The following is a 22076-nucleotide window of genomic DNA, read 5'->3' as shown; positions in this document are numbered from 1 at the left end:
CATATGTAGACTGGTTCGGCAAACTCCCTGCAGCCTGGAGGACCCGAGAGTATATAGAGGGTCCACAGTTTTTGATCAGGACGAAAACCACAATACACCACCTGAATCCGAGGTTGGACTTTCCGGCATAGCCTCCTCTCCAGAAGGCTGAGGAGTGTGATCCCACAAAAGTTGGAGCACACCCTCCGGTTCTCTTTCTTAAAGAGAGGTTTGCCAATCCAGAGGTACCACCCCAAATGTTCACGCAATGCTGCAGAGTCTCATCAACCAAGACAGTTCCATAGCATCTAGAGACTCCGGGGAGGTCTCATCCACCCCCAGGGGCCCTGCTACTGAGGAGCTTTTTAGCTACCTCAGCCCCAAAAATGATAGTGCCCACCACAGATTCCCCAGGCACTGCTTCCTCATAGTAAGATGTGTAGGTGGAGGATTGAGGAGGTCTTTGAAGTATATCCTCCACTGAGCCACAACACGCCTTGTTCGAGGTCAGCAGTCCACATCCACACCCTACACAGTGTGGATAGTGCACTGGCTACCCCTCCTTGGGCGGTGGAAGTGGCCCAGAATCGCTTCAAAACAAACCAGAAGTTGTTTTCCATTGATTCCCCAAAACCCCTCTGTCTGAGTTGTTGCCCCTGCGACCGCCAAAGCTGCATGCCGCTTGGCCTGTCAATACCTGTCCGCTGCTAATGGAGTCTATTGGGCCAAAAAGACCAGATAGGCTTCCTTCTTCAGCGTCACGGCATTCCTCAGGTTCTGGGATTACCGCCACGGCAGGCACCGACCACCTTGCGGCCACAGCTCCAAAAGGCTGCCTCTAGAGCTTGAGGGACGTAACGTAGACTTAATGTCCAGCACCTCCCTTGTGACATGTTCAAAGTTCTTCCAGAAGTGGGAAGACGTTCGCAGCGGACTCTCACAATGCCTTTGGGTCTGCCAGGTCTGCCTAGCATCCTCCCCCACCATCGGAGCCCGAGGGTCCAAAACATGAGCCAGCAAATCAGATGACACAACCACAAAGTCAATAATACAACTGCAGCCTAAGGTGTCCTTGTGGAAAGTGCACATACCGTATGGACATTCTTGTTTGAACATGGTGTTTGTTATGAATAATCTGTGACGAGCACAAAACTCCAATAACAAAACACCACTCTCTGGGTTAGATCAGGGCGGCCGGTCATCCCAATGTGAGCACTGAAGACCCCCAGCACCAAAAGGGAATCACCTGGGGAAGCACTGTTCGGTACTCCCTCTAGTGAATCCAAAAAGGGTGGGCACTTTGAACTGCTGTTTAGTGCGTAAGGACAAACAAGAATTAGGACCAGTCCCCCTACCACGAGGTGGAGGGAAGCTACACTCTTCTCTACTGGCTTAAACTCCAAACGTACAGGCTCTGAGCCGCGGGGCAACAAGTATTGCCAACCGCCCCCGCCGCCTCTCACTGCTGGCAACGGCAGAGTGAAAGAAAGTCCAGCGACTCTTGAGTTAAAGTTAAAGTACCAATGATTGTCACACACACACTTGGTGTGGTGAAATTTGTCCTCTGCATTTGACCCATCCCCTTGTTCACCCTCTGAGAGGTGAGGGGAGCAGTGAGCAGCAGCGATAGCCGTGCCCGGGAATCATTTTTGGTGATTCGACCCCCAACTCCAACCCTTGATGCTGAGTGCCAAGCAGGGAGGTAATAGGTCCCATTTTTATAGTCTTTGGTATGACTCGGTCGGGGTTTGAACCCACAACCTACTGATCTCAGGGCGGTAGGTTGAAGTGTCCTGCCCAAGGACACAACGGCAGCGATTTGGATGTCAAGAGGCGGGGATCGAATCTGCAACCTTCAGGTTTCTGGCACGGCCGCTCTACCCACTACGCCATGCAGCCCCTAATGTATCTTGTATGATGTCAGTACAATGTCATATGTCTAATTTTTATATAGTCACATACAAAACAGGTGGTGCCCGCATTGATTATGAGCAAAAAGTATCAACTTGAATGAAATAAGTTTAATGAATGAAATAAGTTTATTTCGGTCTTACAATTAATCAACCATTTTGTGTGATCAGTTTTACAGTACAGGTTATACATAGACAATGATACACATACACACACAAAAGAAAAAGAATGACCAAAAAATGAATAGGCTGAACCCAAGGCTTATATTTGCCTATCCTATACCTTCACTGAAAATTAGATTGCCGGGAACAACAACGTTAAAAAAAAAAAATCAGTGGGATGAAAGTAATTGTTAGTATGTTTTATAATTTTCAAGAATTTTACCTTTCAAGGTTTTCTTAAACCTTACCAAAGAAGTGCATGTTTTCAGCTCATCACTGAGCTTGTTCCACCATTTCACTCTTAAAACTGAAATACATTTATATTTTATATTCGTTCTCGCTTTACCTATTTCAAAAATCAATATCCCCGTCAATTATAGTTTTCTCCTCTTAAATGAAATAACCTAGGAATACAAGCTGGAAAGCTGTTGTAATTTACTAAAAACATAATTCCCATTGTTTTTAAAAACTGAATGTCTGAAAATTTGTATACTTTTGAAACTAAAAATAATGGATTGGTATGTTCATAGTAGCACGCTTTGTGTATTATTCTAATGACCCTTTTTGAAGTTTTATAATTGGGTCTATGTTTGTTTTATAAACATTTCCCCGAATTTCAACACAATTTGTTAAATATGGAAAAATAAAAGAATAATTCAACATATGCAGGCATTTCTTATTCAGCATGTGTCTTACTTTATAAAGAATAGCAATTGATTTGGATATTTTTCCCTCTATATATTCAATATGCGGTTTCCAACACAGTTTATGATCAATTATTATTCCCAAGAATTTAGTTTCACATACTCTATCAATTTCCACTTGATTTATTTTAATTTTGCTTCACAATTTGTCCTTGCACCACAAAACACCATACATTTAGTTTTCTTATCATTTAATGATAACTTATTGATATCAAACCATTTTTTAGCTGAATTAACTCAACCTCTATTATCCTCAAGACTTCCTTCTAGTCTTTCTCCTGAACAATATACATTTGTATCATCTGCAAACAAAATACATTTCAATTTATTGGATACTGAACAAATATCATTTAGGTAAAGTATAAATAACTTAAGTCCCAATACCGTGCCTTGTGGAACCCCACAAGTTATTCTTCTTGGCTGTGATTTAATCTTATTAATTTCCACATATTGAGATCTGTTACTTAAAAAACTACTTAACCACTGTTGTGAAACACCTCTTATGCCATAGTTTTCCAATTTTTGCAGAAATAAGGACTGATCGATTGTGTCAAAAGCTTTACATAAATCAATAAATACCCCAACGGTGTGTTGCTTTTTTTCTATTGCTGTAGCTATGTTTTCTACAAAGTCCCTCACTGCTAGAGATGTAGATCGATTACTCCTGAACCCATACTGATGGTCATATAATAGCTCATGTTTGTCAATGAACTTATCAAGTCTATGTACAAATAATTTCTCAAGAACTTTTGCAAATTGAGGTAGTAAGGACACAGGTCTGTAATTTGAGACCATATATTTATCACCATTTTTATAAATTCGAATAACTTTTGCGATTTTCATTTTGTCAGGAAAAATTCCAGTTGATAAAGATTTATTGCATATATAAGTAAACTGCTTCACTGGCTTCACGGTGGAAGAGGGGTTAGTGCATCTGCCTCACAATACAAAGGTCCTGCAGTCCTGGGTTCAATCCCAGGCTCGGGATCTTTCTGTGTGGAGTTTGCATGTTCTCCTCGTGAATGCGTGGGTTCCCCCCCGGTACTCCGGCTTCCTCCCACTTCCAAAGACATGCACCTGGGGATAGGTTGATTGGCAACACTAAATTGGCCCTAGTGTGAGTGTGAATTTTGTCTGTCTATCTGTGTTGGCCCTGCGATGAGGAGGCGACTTGTCCAGGGTGTACCCCGCCTTCCGCCCGAGTGTAGCTGAGATAGGCGCCAGCGCCCACCGCGGCCCCAAATGGGACTAAGCGGTAGAAAATGGATGGGTGGATGGGCTTCAGGACACAATCCATCACTTCTTTAACAAGTGACATATCCACATTGTTACCATAGACAGATTTTTTGTTTTTGAATTTTCTGACCACTTCTAACACATCACTTTCGCAAACTCCGTCAAGAAACGTTGAATTTTTAATGTGAGATAAACGCTTTAACTTTTTCTCATCCTTCATATTAAAATTTATATTTTTTAACAAATTTGGGCCAACATTCACAAAAAACTTATTGAATTACTCAGTTATTTCTTCTATATTTTCAATATTGAGTTGTCATCTTTTACCAGATATGCTGTAAAATCCTTTTTGCTATATTTTTTAATCATAGTATTAAGCACATGCCAGGTTTCAATTATCTTATTTTTATGTTTATGCAAAACTTGTTCATAATAGCTTTTTTGTTGCATCCTCATGATACATGTCAATCTGTTTTTATATTTATCCTCATTTTCCTTTGTTGGATTCTTAATAAATTCCTTGAAAAGCCTATTTTTTTTTTTTTACAGGCTTTTACAAAAACCCCTTGTTTTCCGTGGTTTCTCCCCCTTTTTAGTATTTTGCTTATATTCTCTCAATGGACAATGATGGTCATAAAGTGTCAGAAATATATCCAGTAATGTATTGTATGCTTCATTAGTATCCTCCACAAAAACATTTTGCCAATCTTGATTTAAAAGATCAGCCTTGAATGCCTTAACTGCTTCAGGTGATTTTTTTCTAACAAAATTATTTATTTGTCTTTTTCTTTGTAAGTTTTGCTCGTTGTTTATTTGGATCACTGTAAAAACAGGCAAGTGATCACTTACGTCAGTCACTAAGAGTCCACTATTTCTCTTCCCATCAAATACATTTATAAAAATATTGTCAATTAGTGTTAAGCTGTCCTTTGTTATTCTGCAAAGTGTTACAATTCCAACTTGAAGGCATTGCAATGCATAAACTTTAAGAAAATCAGATGTAAACAAAACACTTTTGGAAAAGCTTCCAGGTATTTACTGTTTTTTGCTCAGGTAGCAACAATCATATACGGAGAAAAGCAAGCTGTGCATCAAGTACAGGTGTTATAACACCACAGTAACACAAGTGCAATACATAATTAAGTGCCACCACGTAAACTAAACAGCAGCGTTAGTGTAAAAGCTCAAATACTTTGTTTACTATTTCGAATGCAATGCAAAAAAATACATCCGTCGTCACGTCTTCCATAATGATTGTGAACGATAGACAAAATTCCCCAAAATGTGCAGTTCCCTTTAAATGGCATTTACTTGAAACTTTTCAGGTTGAATTGTTGTGTGACAAACTTTTGTTTGGTGTTGCTTATTATTTGTAATTATTCCAAGTTTGTTATTTGTATGCACCCTGAACCGAATGTGACAGCATACCATAATTACAACAATCAGCTGGATAGAAAATATAGAAAGCAGTATCATGAGTCCAGAATCTTTACGGTCCAGAAGGACTGACCCAATTAGAAATCGGTACTAAAACTACTCGGTAAAGATCCCTAATGAACAGTGTAGTAGTTGATGTGATTACCTCGCAGAGTTGTGGCTAAGTTGGGAATGAAAGTCTTTCAAATCAGTTTGTCGCTCAGCTAGCATTAGCATCACAAGATCATCATTGTTGGCTTAAATGTCTCAATGCAATCACATGTGAGTGCTCAGATTAGTCATGCTGCCGCTACTTTATCAATGCTGTCCAAACGTAAAAAATGGCCATATTTTTATCCAACGGACCATACAATTCTTCTTTTTTCATTCAAACATTAACCGCACTTAAGATTTAATATTCACTGGTGCATTGTTTGTAAACTCTTTCGGTGCTGTCTGACATGTTGCTTTGTTGTTGTCTGTCCCAGACGAAAACGGTACTCATCACAGAAATCTTGCAAGATTAGAGCGGCCATATTTAGTAGTAGATCTAAAAGCAACCAATTAATGACTTTCCAACTGGGCATATTATATATAGATCGATCCAGCGGCTCGGCAAACGATGTATTTATATCTGTAAAGTTAAAATCAGTTGTCGGTTTGTACCGATTATTTTTTACACTCCTAATATATATATATATTTCCTATCTAAAAGTTAATATTTAAAAAAAGCTGGTTACATGTTAAAATGTTGCTGTTTTGGGGGTCCTAGCATCAATTAAATCGATTTTAATAATTTGTGTCATTGTTAACCACCTTAGACTTACAACGTATTACATAGGAATCGTGAAATTCCCCTTTCAGGCATTTCTGCCTTCTTAAAATATTGTTTTAGGCTAATTGGAACGGATAATCTCCTCTTCTTCCACTAATCTTGTAACGACACGGAATCAATGGCCACTCTAGCTTTAATGAACAATAATACTTTACTATTATAGTACTTTATCTTTAATGCCGATAGCGATAGTCAAGAAAAAGGGAGCCTAAACGTGCGGTTCCCGTTTCTTTTCCTCTGAGCATTTTATGATCATTTTCACTTTTATGTCACACTGCTGCATGGGAGGAATACTGAAACGCAGTTAAAAAGCGACATTACTTAAATAATAATTTTTAAAAAATTGGGTAGGGAATATAAAAAACAAATGTCAAATTCATGAAAAATGTCATGAGCTGCCTGCATTACTTGTACGGAAACCTGCGGACGAAAGAATCCATTTCAGTTAACATGAAGCGTCAAATACATAGCTTGTGTCACTAAGGAATCAAAGTCCATCCAACAGAATGTCCATCTTGTTGCACACTGAGCCTTGGTGGAGGTTTGCACCGTACTAAGAGACATTCTAGTTCTATGTGATCATTAAAGTACAATCACAACAACATATGTTCAACCTACCTTGCATTCACATTGTGTGCATGGATCCTCTTTCCACTGCTCTCCATCTGTGTGCACACGCTCATTACTGTCAGTGCAGCCAGTCTTGCTCAGACGGGCTTCCAGCCGTTTAATCTGGAGAATGCGACAGACAGAGAATTATTGTAGAAATCTCAACTCCATCTTGTGTTCTTCCCACTGTAATGTGACACTGTAAATACAGCGGAACGTACTAAATCTGACTGACGGCGACATAAGCTGTTGTCGAGCGACGTTGCTCTGTAGACACCATTAAAAGGCAGATTTTCATTGTTATTTTACCGATACTACCATATTTTATATTCTTATCTAACAGCTGCTGCTGTAATGGACTTCTATGTATTAACTAAAATGACAATTAAGCTTTCGTAAATGCACTAATCTTTCTTCCGGTGTCTAGCAATACAGAAAAAGGGAGTAAGATCCAAGTTAGTGGTGACATGCTTTTATTTTGAAGTTTATCTTGCAGTGAACAGAAGGTTACTGTGTGGACTTTTAAATTGCTGTGTGTGTGTGTGACTAGTTGTTATGTTGCTTTGTGGAGATGAGGAGGTTAATACAGTGAACCCTTGTTCATAACAGTTAATTGGTTATGGTTTGGTTTTGGTGTTTGTTTATTTCAAACATGCATACAATTACAATATGATACATAACATATTTCAAGTTTCTCATTAGAGCGTGTTCGAAAAGCAATTTGAAGAAGCAGAGTTTATTTAATCCTACCTCTTTTCGTATCATTGCAATTTTTACATTAGTATTTAATCCATTACATAATTTAATTCCACATACTGACATGCTAAAGGTCTTACAGGGAAACTGCACCTTTTTTGGAATTTTGCCTATTGTTCACAATCATTATGAAAAACATGATGACGGATGGATTTTTTCTTAATGCATTCTAATTTGTAAATAAACTTAAATAAAAGTATGCTTAGAGCGCAGCCAAAGGGAGTTACACTCTTTCACCCATAAAATCCATTCAAAAACCGCCAACAGTACTCCATTTACATTTTCTGACCAAGTATTAGTGATTTTGTTATTATAAGCGCTAACGCAGACAAACTATATATAGCGGCGTGATCATTTCCCTGGGTCCCTATGTTTACATCATCGAGTGGTCTGCTGCATCCTTACTACCCTGCTCCCTGTAAGTTTATTCTAAATCATAAACCATGCATCTCGCCTGGACAGAAGACGTATGAGTAGGTACTATGGGCAAGTTGGTACACTTTGACAGCCATTTAGGGCCCGACACTGGCAAAGATGACATGAAAGATGCTTCGCCCCCTTTACTCATCTTTGCATTGACATTCAGGTAATGGAGCAATAGCGTTCAGAATAAAGTGGATGAAAAATCTGCTTTTATACTTGACATGGGGTGCTGATATTTATTGTTATTAATCACGTGCGTTTACTTGTATTTTTGACAGCCCTTGTAATAAAAAAAAAACATGGTAGAACGGGACTTGATGAGTTGTTCAATATAAGCGGGACAGACTGTACTGACACTGATTTGGTGCCATGCCGCATATCAAGATGTAATTGACTCAGCTGTTCTCCTTGTACCAAAGGTTAAAGTAATTTGTATTATTGTAGTATTATGGCATAGTCATGAAAGTATTTCTGTATTCTGACATTTATGTGGTTTGATGCATTTTGCATACTTCTCACAGGGTATTTCAGGTGCAAAGCAGCGGAAAGTAACTACAACTTTGAAAACATTTCAAAAACAGACAAACAAACAGACAAATAGGAAAAATGACAGCGTGACTGGGATTGATGTAGGGTGCTTGGTTTCGAACATTAAAGCTCAATTTCTTACTACAGTGAGCACCTTGCATACAGTGTGTGAATGAATACAGACACTTGCCTGTTTTCGTAAACTTGTGATCGTCTTCTGCATGTCAGAGACAAAGTCCTGGAAGTCATTGATTGAAGGTTCAGTGCTTTTCTTGGAAGTCACAGTAACATTGAGAAGGCTTTCTGTGGCTTCTTCCACAGGGCTGCAAAATGTGTAAACAAAAGCAAACTGAGCTGATAAGTAGTAAAATAGCATTTTGTAATACTTATCACCGCTGGGTTACCTGTTTTCTTTGCTGCTGTCAACGGGTTTGCTGTCTTTATAGCTGTGTTCTGCTGACCTGCGCCCCCTAAAGTGGTACGACAATGCGTTGAACTGACCCTTCGTTCTGCAATCTGGTGGTGTCAAAAACAACAAAAAATCAGGGTTAGGTAAGGAACATTTTATATATTTTGACCTACAGGTAGTCCTCATTTTAAGGACTTCCATGTTTCGTGGTCCTGACAGCACCCTGTAAATTAATACATATAGCGCATGATTTACTAAAGGTTTGCATGTACTAAAATGCATGCGAGCCTGACAGCACACGCAAAGTTGATATACTATATGTGTTCAAAGTGGATTGCATCCTATCCCAAACTGACAGTTCCACACACTGCTGCAGGATCAGTGCTCATGCTGCACAGAGAGACGAGAATCCTCCGTCCTATACATGTGTCATTATTTTGGACGTCAAAAATTTAAATTGATGCGTTTTGGTGTCTTGTAAATGACGTTTGTTTTTTTCCCATACAATAAATAGAGTATTTGTAAAATGAATTTAAAACTTATTTAAGTATGCATCTTTTTGCATTTTGAGCTGAGTAAGTTAAAGTTAGTTAAAGTACCAATGATTGTCACACACACACTAGGTGTGGTGAAATTTGTCCTCTGCATTTGACCCATCCTCTTGTTCACCCCCTGGGAGGTGAGGGGAGCAGTGGGCAGCAAAAGTGCCGTGCCCGGGAATCATTTTTGGTGATTTAACCCCCAATTCCAACCCTGAATGCTGAGTGCCAAGCAGGGAGGTAATGGGTTTCAAGGTAGTTCACTGCAGGTCTGCTACTAAAATGCCCATAAAAAGTCATAATGACTTCTGCATGTTTGCTAACATAGCAACACGCGGCAGGCTAGACCATGACAACATGAATGTGCTGTAAAATAAATTGTCTTCGTTGAGATGCCCCTTATAGTACACACAAAATGTGAAGGTTGATACACCAACATGTACAAAAATCTCTTTAACCAAAATTTTACATTTACTGCTTAAAATATGAAATAGTGTCATCCATGGATTTTTTTGAATAAACTATTTATTGAAAAACATCTATTAAGATGTAAAATTATTAGTTATTTACTTGGGTCAGGGTTAGGGTGTTTTAGTGGTTAAAAGGTACACATGATTAATTATGACCTTTTAGAAAATGTGTATGTATAAATTCAGTTTAAAATCATTATTTCAACATTTTTAGTCCATCCATCCATCCATTTTCTACCGCGTATTCCCTTTTGGGGTCACGGGGGGCGCTGGCGCCTATCTCAGCTACAATCGGCCGGAAGGCAGGGTACACCCTGGACAAGTCGCCACCTCATCGCAGGGCCAACACAGATAGACAGACAACATTCACACACTAGGGCCAATTTAGTGTTGCCAATCAACCTAGCCCCAGGTGCATGTCTTTGGAAGTGGGAGGAAGTCGGAGTACCCGGAGGGAACCCACGCATTCACGGGGAGAACATGCAAACTCCACACAGAAAGATCCCGAGCCTGGATTTGAACCCAGGACTGCAGGAACTTCGTATTGTGAGGCAGACGCACTAACCCATCTGCCACTGTGAAGCCCCAATCCATATTTATCAATGTTTAATAATCAAACCCAAATGTGAAAATTTGTTTTCTTCTTCTTTTTCCAGGACAGATGGCGGTCAAACAAATGTGTTCCACAACCTGTACAAGTTCCAACATGACTTGCAACTAGTGGCTTTGTTATTAATTTATTTTTAGAGACATACATATATATATATATATATATATATATATATATATATATATGTATATATAGTAGTAGGGGTGTAACGGTACGTGTATTTGTATCGAACCGTTTCGGAATGGGGGTTTCGGTTCGGCACGCGGGCGTACCGAACAAGTTCAGAAGCAGAAGTCTTCACAAGCTGCTCTGCTTTCTGCCTCTGTCTCATTGTTCTGCCCACACAACCATCTGATTGGTTACATACAAAGCCAATCAGCAGTGCGTATTCAGAGCGATGTAACAGCCAATCATCAGTGCGTATTCAGACTTCAGAACGATGTAGTCAATGCTTTAGTGCCGAGCAGATATTCGTCTAGCAGGGGAGGAGCGGACTCTACCCAAATTATACTAAACACTTCCCAGTCACAAATATTACAAACATCACTATGAGCCCGTTGACCTTCTAGAAACTTAAACTGCAGCTCAGCTAGCTCACAGTATAGGTTTGAGATGAAGGCTAATTAGTTTTTAGCGAAACGTTAGCTCATTTTTCTGTGTGTGTGTGTGAGTGTGTGTGTGCGTGTGTGTGTGAGTGTGTGTGTGTGTGTGTGCATGTGCGTTTTTTAGGGGCAGCAAAGCCCTGTCTGTCTGTTATTTCATTGAACGCCATTGTGTTTAGGGATGAATAGTCTCTCCCATTGCAATTGTACTATTTTTCAGCTACAGTTACATGAATCATTAGTAATGTAGCAGCCTAGTTTTGATTAGCAGGGTCCCTGCTATCACATGTTGATAATAATACAACATTTGCATAATTAAAGTCAACTACAGGCTTCCCAAATGCTGTAATAAATTAAGCATGATGAGTTGACATTAAACAGTTTCAATGGAAACTGTTTAATGTTAAACTTTTTATATGTAGAAGAAAGGTTTTTTCATTGTATTTAATCAAAGCAACAACTTGAGGCAGTATAATGTGGATTAACGTGGGCAGAATTATTATAGTGTTCCCAATGTTAAAAGGATAAAGCCATTGTTTACAAATTTGGTAAATAAATAACCCAAAAATTTATATTTTGATGATTTCTTACTGAACCGAAAAGTAACCAAACCGTGACCTCTAAACCAAGGTACGTACCGAATCGAAATTTTTTGTGTACCGTTACACCCCTACTATATATATATATATATATATATACACAGTATATATATATATATATATATATATATATATATACTATATACATATATATATATATATATATACTATATACATATATATATATATATATATATATATATATATATATATATATATATATATATATATATATATACACAGAGGGGAAGGAAAGTATTCATACCAATTACATTTTCATTGCAGCCATTTGTTAAAATCAAAAATTTTATTTTTTTTTTTTTAAGGTACACTCAGAATACTTGACAGAAAAAACAAATACAGAAATCTATTAAAAATAAAAATTCCAAAATCCCATGTACACAAGATTTAAGACCCTTTGTCAATAATTTGATGATGCATATTTTGCAGCAATTACAGCCTTAAGACTTTTTGAATGTGATGCCACAAGCTTGACAGACCTATCTTTGGGCAGTTTTTCCTATTCCTCTTTGCAGCACCTCTCAAGCTCCATTAAATTGGATAGGAAGCCTAATTTTTTTATCCAGGATGTCTCTTTAAATTGCTGCATTTATTTTTCCCTCTATACTGACTAATCCCAGTTCAAGCCGCTGAAACCCATCCCCACAGCATGATGCTGCCACTATCATACTTCACTGTGGAGATGGTATTGATTGGCCTGGTGATGAGTGGTGCTTTGTTTCCTCCAAACATGATGCCTGGCATTCATGACAATCAGTTCAATATTTGTCTCATTAGACAGAGAATTTTGTTTGTCATGAACTGAGAATCTTAAAGGTGCTTTTTGGCCAACTTTTTAACGAAGAAATGGCTTCAGTCTGGCCACTATCTAATACAGGTCTGATTGGTGGGTTTCTGCTGAGATGTCTGTCCTTCGTGAAGGTTCTCCTCTCTCCCCAGAAGAATGCTGTAGCTCTGACAGTGACCATCGGCTTCTTGGTCCCCTCCCTGACTCGACTAAGATGAATGCAGCAATGTACAGAGACATCCTGAATGAAAACCAATGCTTCCCATCTAACCTGATGGGGCTTGAGGGGTGCTGCAAAAAAGGAATAGGTAAAACTGCCCAAAAATAGGTGTGCCAAGTTTATGCTATCGTATTCAAAATAACTCAAGGCTGTAATTGCTGTCAAAGGTACATTAACAAAGTATTGAGCAAAGGGTCTGAATACTTGTGTAAGTGTGATTTTTTTTAATTTAATTTAATTTTGAAAACATTAGAATATTTTTTTTTCTGCCAATATGGGATGCTGAGTGTACATTAATGGCAAATAAAATAAATAATGAAACAAAGAGTGAAAAATTTAAAGGGGTCTGAATACTTTCCCTATTTACTGTAGCTGGAACAAATAAACGCAGACAGTGAACTGTAATTTAAATATGGATCTAAAAGAATAAATGTTAGTTTTATGTGAAACAGGTGTGATTTACTACCTTCGCAGCAGTCTTGCCACATGCGTAGGTCAATTTGCGGGACCTCATCGCAGCTGCCATAGCCATGTGGCACCTCTGCCACCCTGAAGACATCGTGCTGGACTCGTGTGATGTTATCTCCGTTGTCGCACATCAGCCGCGACAAAGAGGCCTGCTTTAACTGAGTTAGCTGGGCAGGAGTAAACACACCTGGGTTTTCATACCAGAATCTGTACACAATAAGGAACGTAAAGGGGAACTGTTAGACACAGAAATTCTAACTAAAACACGGTTTTCACCCAGCAGTACAGTTTGAGCTCCCATATGCATCTCATAGCATACTACCTATTTCTTTTATATTTTTAAAAACAATATTCTGTGTACCTGTCTCCATTTCGTAGGCGCTTGAACTGAGATGCCAGCAGACACATGAGGGTAGGGCCTAGTCTACTGCCAGGGACCAGGTCTTCAGCCATCAGGGCAGGAAACAGGTCGACGTTCAGCGGCGTGCCATACAACCTACCACATGCAGGGGAACATGTTAAACCTACACATTTAGGGGGTTCCATTAAAAGTTTATTAGGTCTGAAAAATCACCTTTGCAATTTTTCTCTGACGTTGGGATTCTTAATCTCATTTCTCAACTCCTCAAAAGTTTGAGCCAATGACAGGTTACAGAAGGTCCTGTAATCATTGTATGGCGGTATGCCGTGATCTCTTCCTCGCTGTATGTTCATAGCTGCCAGGTCCAACGCTACAGCGTGGGCCATAGAAAACAATCTCTCGGTCAGCTCTGTATTGAGTAGCTGCGAGGAGACCCGCATTTTACCCGCCACACCAAAGAGCCCGCGGAGCAGTGGGTCAATGCCACCCTCGTTCACAATGCGAAAGGGGGAAAAGAAGGCCCGGTGCAGGGAGATGTGACCCTGGGGGATGGGCTGGAAGTCCCCATCCAACCTGTAGAGTATCGGGTTAATGAGGGTGTGCCCGAAGCGGAATGCCGCAGTGGCAAAAGAATTGAGGATGCCCGCGTTAATATTGGGGTCATAACCTGTGTACGGCCCAATCATCTTCATACCTGCCTCCCCAAGGATCTAAAAGACAAAAATTTGGATTATCGACTGTGCTGTTGGTATCAGATTCTGCATTCTTGTTTTAACTTCAACTGGGTTAAGCTTAACAACAGCATAAGAAAGGAAGCGTTACCTTTGGCAACCAGTGACTATATGTGATGTGTTGCATTTGCGCTCCCACTATCTTCCTGGCCTCATGGTAAATGGTGTCTCCGTCCCAGTGGGGGTTTAGCCTCAGGAGCTCTGTGGCTATGCGGTTGTGTTCCCTGAACCACACGGTGTGCATGGCGGTCAGACCCAGCTGCTCGTTGGCACGGTGGTCTCCAGCTAAAAAGCACGGAATTGGACTCTCGTTCTCATCCCTCATACACTCGGTGGGTGGTCCAGTGGCAAAAGGGAGCAGTGGCTTGCCTGTGCGCTGGATAATCCCTTGTCGGAGTAAACCCCTTTGACTGGCCAGATCCCGGATCTCCTCAGATTCATGCCGTGAATTACCGTATACGTTTGAGGCGTCGATGTAAGAAGTGAGCTGGTTAATCTGCTCTCTTGGATACACGCTGTTCATGAGGAGGGATGTCATTCCGCTGCCGCACACTGGGCTGGAGCGCACAAAAAACATACAGCGAGCTCTGCTTTGTAGCTGCCGTGGATCGTTGGGAGGGAACTGGATGGGGAAGCAGGGCGGGTCATTGGTGCACACCTGAGTGCACAGCTGTCCATCTGAGAACCGCGATTGGCTGAGGGCCGCCACAGTGGAGTCCAGGTCATGGTCCAGAAACTGACCCCACTGCATCAGCATGTGGGTGTACTGGTCATCTGGTGTGATTGTCTCTGTTCCAATCATGGTGGTGGACACCAGCCTCGGCAGTGGCAGCCTGTAGCCATTGTGTGCCTGCTCAGTGGCGCCCCTTGGCAGATTAAAACCATTATCGTAGACAGATTTCAGCAGTCGCTCGAAATGGGTGAGCGAGGCGCCCCACATGGGGTGCTGAAGGTTGTTGCAAGTGCCGTCATGAGTGCGGTACTTCTGGTGGAAGCAAATGTCCGAGCAGTTGTTGAAACGGCGGTGGGCGGTACAGCCCGAAAGATTGGCGATCACGTCAAGAAAGTGTGGGGATACCAAGTCGTTGTAGCGAAACTCTGTGGCAACAGAAAAAAACACACAAGAAGATCGATTGACCATCATGTCAATTATTGTACAATCATTCCCTTTATAAAGTCTCTGTATTTGTATTAAGTGGTTTTCATAAAATTACAAAATGTTGTTTGTACTATTATCTATGTCAGTGTTTACATAATGATGTCATTGTCTACTTTGTATAATTGGTAATAATACTTTTTTTTGTACTGCAATTGTAATCAACGCTGTAGAAGAGAGGAATAACATTGTGGGAGACAAAAAGTGAGTGAAGAAAATGAAAAACACAAGAAATATGTTTAGAACTACAAATTAACTTCCTCTTATTGCTTCTTTTCCCTTCTTTGTGTTGAGTGTTTTTAGATGGCAAGGGGGCCATGGTAGCACCCACTGCTTGTTGAGAAGAGCAAATTGTGCTTTTACCTCAGAGGTCTTGTTCACACTGCAGGTCAGATTTTACAAATTTGTCAAATCCGACCCAAGCCTCTTTCATATTTGGATGTACAGTAAATCGGATATGTATGCGACGCGATTGCAGTCAAAACGATCGTGTCATTTTCATTTGACTAATACGTCATAAAAAAAGAAACAAGCGTCATACGTCTTCGACAAAATAAACTGTTGCAAAATAGTTGAAAAAATGAGCAGAAAACAGGCGAAAATAATAAGTTTTACAAACTCTCATCAATGTTCCATCACTACTGTCCCCGACTGCTTGCCAACACGCTCTTCGGAGTAGAAGTTGAAACAAAGGAGACGACAGTCGAAATGTTTCATTCTTAATCTTCTAGGCGCAATATTCCCTTTCAGAAAATGTGCATTTGATTTCATAAAATCCTTGAAATTGACACAAATTCGGCAGGACTGAGACCTACTAAAATTGGAACAACAATCTACATTACTATTTGTGCCTTTAATAATGTTTCTCGTCAAGCATTAACATTTCGTACTTTGTTTGGCGGTCCTTGAAAGCACCGCAATTACAGTGTGTGCCGTGAGACCCAAAAGTGAAACAATTTTTAGACGCTCCCACAGCTTAATAATTCCACTAAATCGAAGACAAAAAATATCCCCCTCCTGCTACATCTTTTTATTCTCTGTCAGAGCTGGTGCATATAAGGGTGTGTTAACAAGCGGAGTTACACAGACAGCAAATCAGGTTCTTGTAAAAACAGTCTATCAGCATCCTATCCCTGCTTATTTATGGCTAAGGTTGGACAACTGTACACTCTGGAATGATACAGTATCTCACTGAGTGTAAATGAATCCAACATCAACTAAACAATGGTCTGCTGTGTGAATGACTATTTTAAGAATGGTTCTTTATTGCCTGATTCTTAGTTTCGTGTTCCTTTTTATTTTTAGCCAAAATGAATTACAAGTATATTTCATTGTGTTGAAGATGTTAGTGATTGGGTGACATGTGAGGATCAATGATGTTGTTAGGTTTTCAATGTAGTGAGTCCCTGAGACCCACAAATAGCGTATTAGTGGGTCATGGGGAAATTCAATAGATCCCAATTAATTAGTTGTATTTACTTATATTTCTTATATTCTTATGTCTCTTAAATTGCAGAGTTAAACTCCTTTAAAGTTGTGGTCTGAAAAGTACTGTAAATCGACTGAATAGATTATGAAGCGTACACATATTGGCTTTAATCGAGCCATTGACTTTTAGATAGATAGATAGATGGATGGATGGATGGATGGATGGATGGATGGATAGATAGATAGATAGATAGATAGATAGATAGATAGATAGATAGATAGATAGATAGATAGATAGATAGATAGATAGATAGATAGATAGATAGATAGATAGATAGATAGATAGTACCCCGTTTCCATATGTGTTGGGAAATTGTGTTAGATGTAAATATAAATGGAATACAATGATTTGCAAATCTTTTTCAACCATATTCAGTTGAATGCACTACAAAGACAAGATTTTTGATGTTCAAACTCATAAACTTGTTTTTTTTTGCAAATAATACTCAACTTAGAATTTAATGGCAGCAGCATGTGCCAAAGTAGTTGGGAAAGGGCATGTTCACCACTGTGTTACATCACCTTTTCTTTTAACAACACTCAATAAACGTTTGGGTACTGAGGAAACTAGTTGTTGAAGCTTTGAAAGTGGAATTCTTTACCATTGTTGCTTGATGTACAGCTTAAGTAGTTTAACAGTCCGGGGTCTAGTTGTCGTATTTTACGCTTCAGAATGCGCCACACATTTTCGATGGGAGACAGGTCTGGACTGCAGGCGGGCCAGGAAAGTACCCGCACTCTTTTACTACAAAGCCACACTTTTGTAACATGTGGCTTGGCATTGTTTTGCTGAAATAGGCAGGGGTGTCCATGATAACGTTGCTTGGATGACAACATATTTTGCTCCAAAACCTGTATGGACCTTTCAGCATTAATGGTGCCTTCACAGATGTGTAAGTTACCCATGCCTTGGGCACTAATACACCCCCATACCATCACAGATCCTGGCTTTTCAACTTTGCGCCTATAACAATCCGAATGGTTATTTTCCTCTTTGTTCTGGAGGACATGACGTCCACAGTTTCCAAATATAATTTGAAATGTGGACTCGTCAGACCACAGAACACTTTTCCACTTTGCATCAGTCCATCTTAGATGATCTCGGGCCCAGCGAAGCCAGCGGCGTTCCTGGGTGTTGTTGATAAATGGCTTTCACTTTGCATAGTAGAGTTTCAACTTGCACTTACAGATGTAGCGACCAACTGTAGTTACTGACAGTGGTTTTATGAAGTGTTCCTGAGCCCATGTGGTGATATCCTTTACACTATCATGTCGGTTTTTGATGCAGTACCGCCTGAGGGATCAAAGGTCCGTAATATCATCGCTTACGTGCAGTGATTTCTCCAGATTTTCGGAACCTTTTGATAATTTTACAGACCGTAGATGGTAAAATCTTCAAATTCCTTGCAATAGCTCGTTGAGAAATGTTGTTTTAAAACTGTTCGACAACTTGCTTACAAATTGGTGACCCATGCCCCATCCTTGTTTGTGAATTACTTAACATTTCATGGAAGCTGTTTTTATACCCAATCATGGCACCCACCTGTTCCCAATTAGCCTCTGCACCTGTGAGATGTGCCAAATAAGTGTTTGATGAGCCTTCCTCAACTTAATCATTATTTATTGCCACCTTTCCCAACTTCTTTGTCACGTGTTGCTGGCATCAAATTCTAAAGTTAATGATTATTTGCAATAAAAAAAAGTTTACAGTTTTAACATCAAATATGTTGTCTTTGTAGCATATTCAACTGAATATGGGTTGAAAATTATTTGCAAATCATTTTATTCCGTTTATATTTACATCCAACACAATTTCCCAACTCATACGGAAACAGGGTTTGTAAATTAAAAAGTCAAAATATTGACTTACTAAGTCATAAAAATGAAATACTTAGTATATCAGGTAACTAGGACTTTTTCGTGTATTGTTTTTACTTTACAGAAAAAAAATTATTGAGGTATATATAGTAAAACGGCATTCAGCATATGGAGCAGAAAATACAACCAAAAATTGTAGGCTTGCTCAAGCGACAAAGCCAGCCTACGTACATCACCACAGTTTGTAGTCTCTTGTTTCTCTGAAGCTAAATTGTTTTTATGGTTGCGCCTGCTGACGCGTGCATGTTTGTTTCTGTACAGAAAAAACAAGAGTGATGGTGTCACAGACATCTGTTGGCGACAAGTTCAATAGAATGGGGAAATATGAATCCCCATCCTACAGTACATTATAAGGTATTCAACTGTGCTTTTAAGATGAGAAAAATTTGGACAGTATGAAGGGGATTCATATAGCCCCAATCGTCATGGTTTATCTAAAACATGAAACGTGACAAATTGGGGAGTGCACTATCCACATTAGCTGCCAGATGACAGTAGTATTGAAAATCTTAAAATGTGTATTGTAAAATGTGGATTCCATCTTGGGAAAGCCAAAGGAATTCGGCACAGATCCCAAGTTTTCAGCACACTGCATTGCAAAATGAGTAACCCCTCCTCTTTGACGTGAGATCCACCCAGGAATGGGGCCATTTGAATCCCTTTCCTACTGAAGCTGTTTTGTCTGACTTATTTGGTTTGCAATATTTACTTTGTAGCAAACTAATATCAAGCGTACATGTCTTATCTCATGCATTTCCGTTAACTAATTTATCACTGCATGGTTTTAGGACAGTGCAGAGAATGGAAAAGATTGTTTAAAGATGAAAAAATTATCATTACTGCAGTTTTTTCAGTTATCAGACCCACCAGTGCCGTTGGTGTCGACCATGAGACCCTGGTTGACATGGTTCTGGATAAGAAGCAAAGTCTGCTCGAAGATCTCGCCAGCTCGAGCCTGCTCTACCGTATAGGGGTCCCGTGGATAGCGGAAAAGAGCAAGCAGCTCTCCTGGGGTACGGGGCTGACTAGAGGGAAACACATGGTAGAAGATGGAGACAGGAGTCAATGGGAAAGAAGAGTGTGGCTAAGCATGACAATACTGGATATATATGTTGAGCAATGTAGCACACAAAATGCATCTTTTTGATAAGCATGTATTGATAAAAATAATCATTCTGTTCTTCTTACCAAGCTCTCAAAATGTAACTTCTCTCTAAATGCTGTGAGCTGGATTGAATCTTATCTGTATGATCCAGCACAATCTATATCAGTTAACAACTGCAGATCTGACTTTTTTAGGCTAACCTCCAGAGTAACTCAGGGTTCAATATTAGACCCCCTTTTATTTAGCCTCTATATTAATGATTTGCCCACTGTTTGTCCTGAAGCTGAATGCTTAATGTATGCAGATGACACGGTTTTCTTCCTTCATGGTCACACCAAAGACATTGTTGCTGCTAAACTCACTAAAATAATGTCCAATGTTACAACTTGGTTGCAGGAGTGCTGTCTGCAGCCAAACATTTCTAAAACTGTAGGCATGCATGTAACTGAAACAAAAAAAGTATCATCTGACCCCCGACATACATATTATTGAAAAAAGAATACAAATTGTCAGCCAATATAAGTATATTGGGTTAATAATAGATTCAGAGTTTTCCTTTAAAGCGCATATTGGCAAATTGTGTTAAATAATCAAGTTTAGTCTCACAAATTTTCGTGCAATTCTAAATTAAATGTAAACTGAAGCTGCAAAATTGTATTTGCTTTTGCTGATTTTCGGCCAGGCTCCAGCACCCCCCGCAACCCCGAGAGGGACAAGCGGTAGAAAATGGATGGATTTTCAGCCACTTCAACAATTGCCTTACCAGCTGGTCTTAGGCTGGACAGAGTTAAAAAAAACAAACAAAAAAAACATTGGAAATCTTGTACAAACAAGCAATTAAAGTTATGGATGAAAAACCAAGGCACTATCATCACTGTGCCATTCTAAAAAAAATACAGTATTCTAAACTGGGACAGTCGTCACACATTTGCAGACTTAAAACTGACCTATAAAGTACTACATGAATTGACTCCAGATCCTCCGGCAGAGGTCATCAGGCAAAGAAACAGCCGAGAGCGTGTCATTTGAGGCTCTCTGTCAGAGGTGACTGTTGTATTCCTCAGTGCAGGATCACTTTCAGTATGTCAGCCTGGTCAGTAAGGTGCGCAAATGTGTGGAACTCAGTACCTGAGAAGGTTAAACTGCTCACAACTTACAAGGCCTTCACAATTTTTTTTTAAATGTGGCTTATCAACGCCTACAGCTACCCGCACTAAAAGATGAGCCTGTTTTGATGCTAAGATAAATGTTATGTTGTGATGTTGTATTTTATTTTTTATCATATTGTATATGTATTGTGTGCTTTTATTTTTTTCTCTCTCTTTCTATTCTTTTAAATTGTAATTTGACTGTCTTTTTTTTACATCATGGCCAGGGGACTACAGATGAAAACTATCCTTCTGGCTAATACTGGCTTTTTTAACCATGTGTAGTCAGGTGTTTTATGAAATTGCATTGTCACCTTTGAAATAAACTAATTTAATCTAATCTAATATGAGTAGAATCCAAATCTAACATAACCTCCTTTGACAAGTCAGTTGGGTATGAAACACATGTTTAACAGTCTTGTGAATGTTATAATGATTATCAGATGCCCGGTGATGGATGCAGCAATAATTTTACTGCATATAATTTATCTGGTGATGTTGATAAAACAGGGCAGTGAAGTTGGGAGAGGCTTACTTAAAACAATAAACTGGTTGAAGGTTTCTGCCAGGAAGCAGGTGAGGTCATAATGAAAAAAAGAATCCCTTAGCGCTAAGAGCTGAGTATGCTGAGGACACACGGTCGTTTCTGTCATGATGTCGCCAATATAATGTTTAGTTTGCAGAAACATTTACATCATGACTTTGTACAGCCTGTGTAATATATTTAATGTAAGTTGGATTGTTTAGACAATAAAATACAAATAAATCATACAGAGAAGAGTGCAATATCCCTTTCAGGCCATTAATGGGTTGGGGTGTACATGAGCTAGTAGGTGCGTATCGCTGCCATTTTTCTACAACAAAGCACATCTATAGTGGGTGGGAACTGAGTGCAAAACAATATCACAAATGAACTACACTTTTAC

The 22076-nt window shown here is 39.5% G+C and overlaps 1 protein-coding gene across 1 annotated transcript in view; it reads right to left on the bottom strand.

Annotated features, from left to right (window-relative positions):
- LOC133549830 (peroxidasin) overlaps window positions 1–22076 on the bottom strand; it is a 115110-nt gene that overhangs the window by 3674 nt on the left and 89360 nt on the right. Inside the window, exons 15-22 of the mRNA XM_061895662.1 lie at window positions 19765–19922; window positions 14467–15473; window positions 13858–14354; window positions 13645–13779; window positions 13282–13490; window positions 8963–9074; window positions 8749–8881; window positions 6861–6974 (exon numbers count right to left, since the gene is read on the bottom strand). Coding sequence (XP_061751646.1) covers window positions 6861–6974; window positions 8749–8881; window positions 8963–9074; window positions 13282–13490; window positions 13645–13779; window positions 13858–14354; window positions 14467–15473; window positions 19765–19922 — 2365 coding nt within the window. The remainder of the gene's footprint in view (window positions 1–6860; window positions 6975–8748; window positions 8882–8962; window positions 9075–13281; window positions 13491–13644; window positions 13780–13857; window positions 14355–14466; window positions 15474–19764; window positions 19923–22076) is intronic.

Source organism: Nerophis ophidion, linkage group LG03 (assembly GCF_033978795.1).
Source record: "Nerophis ophidion isolate RoL-2023_Sa linkage group LG03, RoL_Noph_v1.0, whole genome shotgun sequence".
Classification (NCBI taxonomy): domain Eukaryota; kingdom Metazoa; phylum Chordata; class Actinopteri; order Syngnathiformes; family Syngnathidae; genus Nerophis; species Nerophis ophidion.
This window is presented reverse-complemented; position numbering and strand designations above follow the sequence as displayed.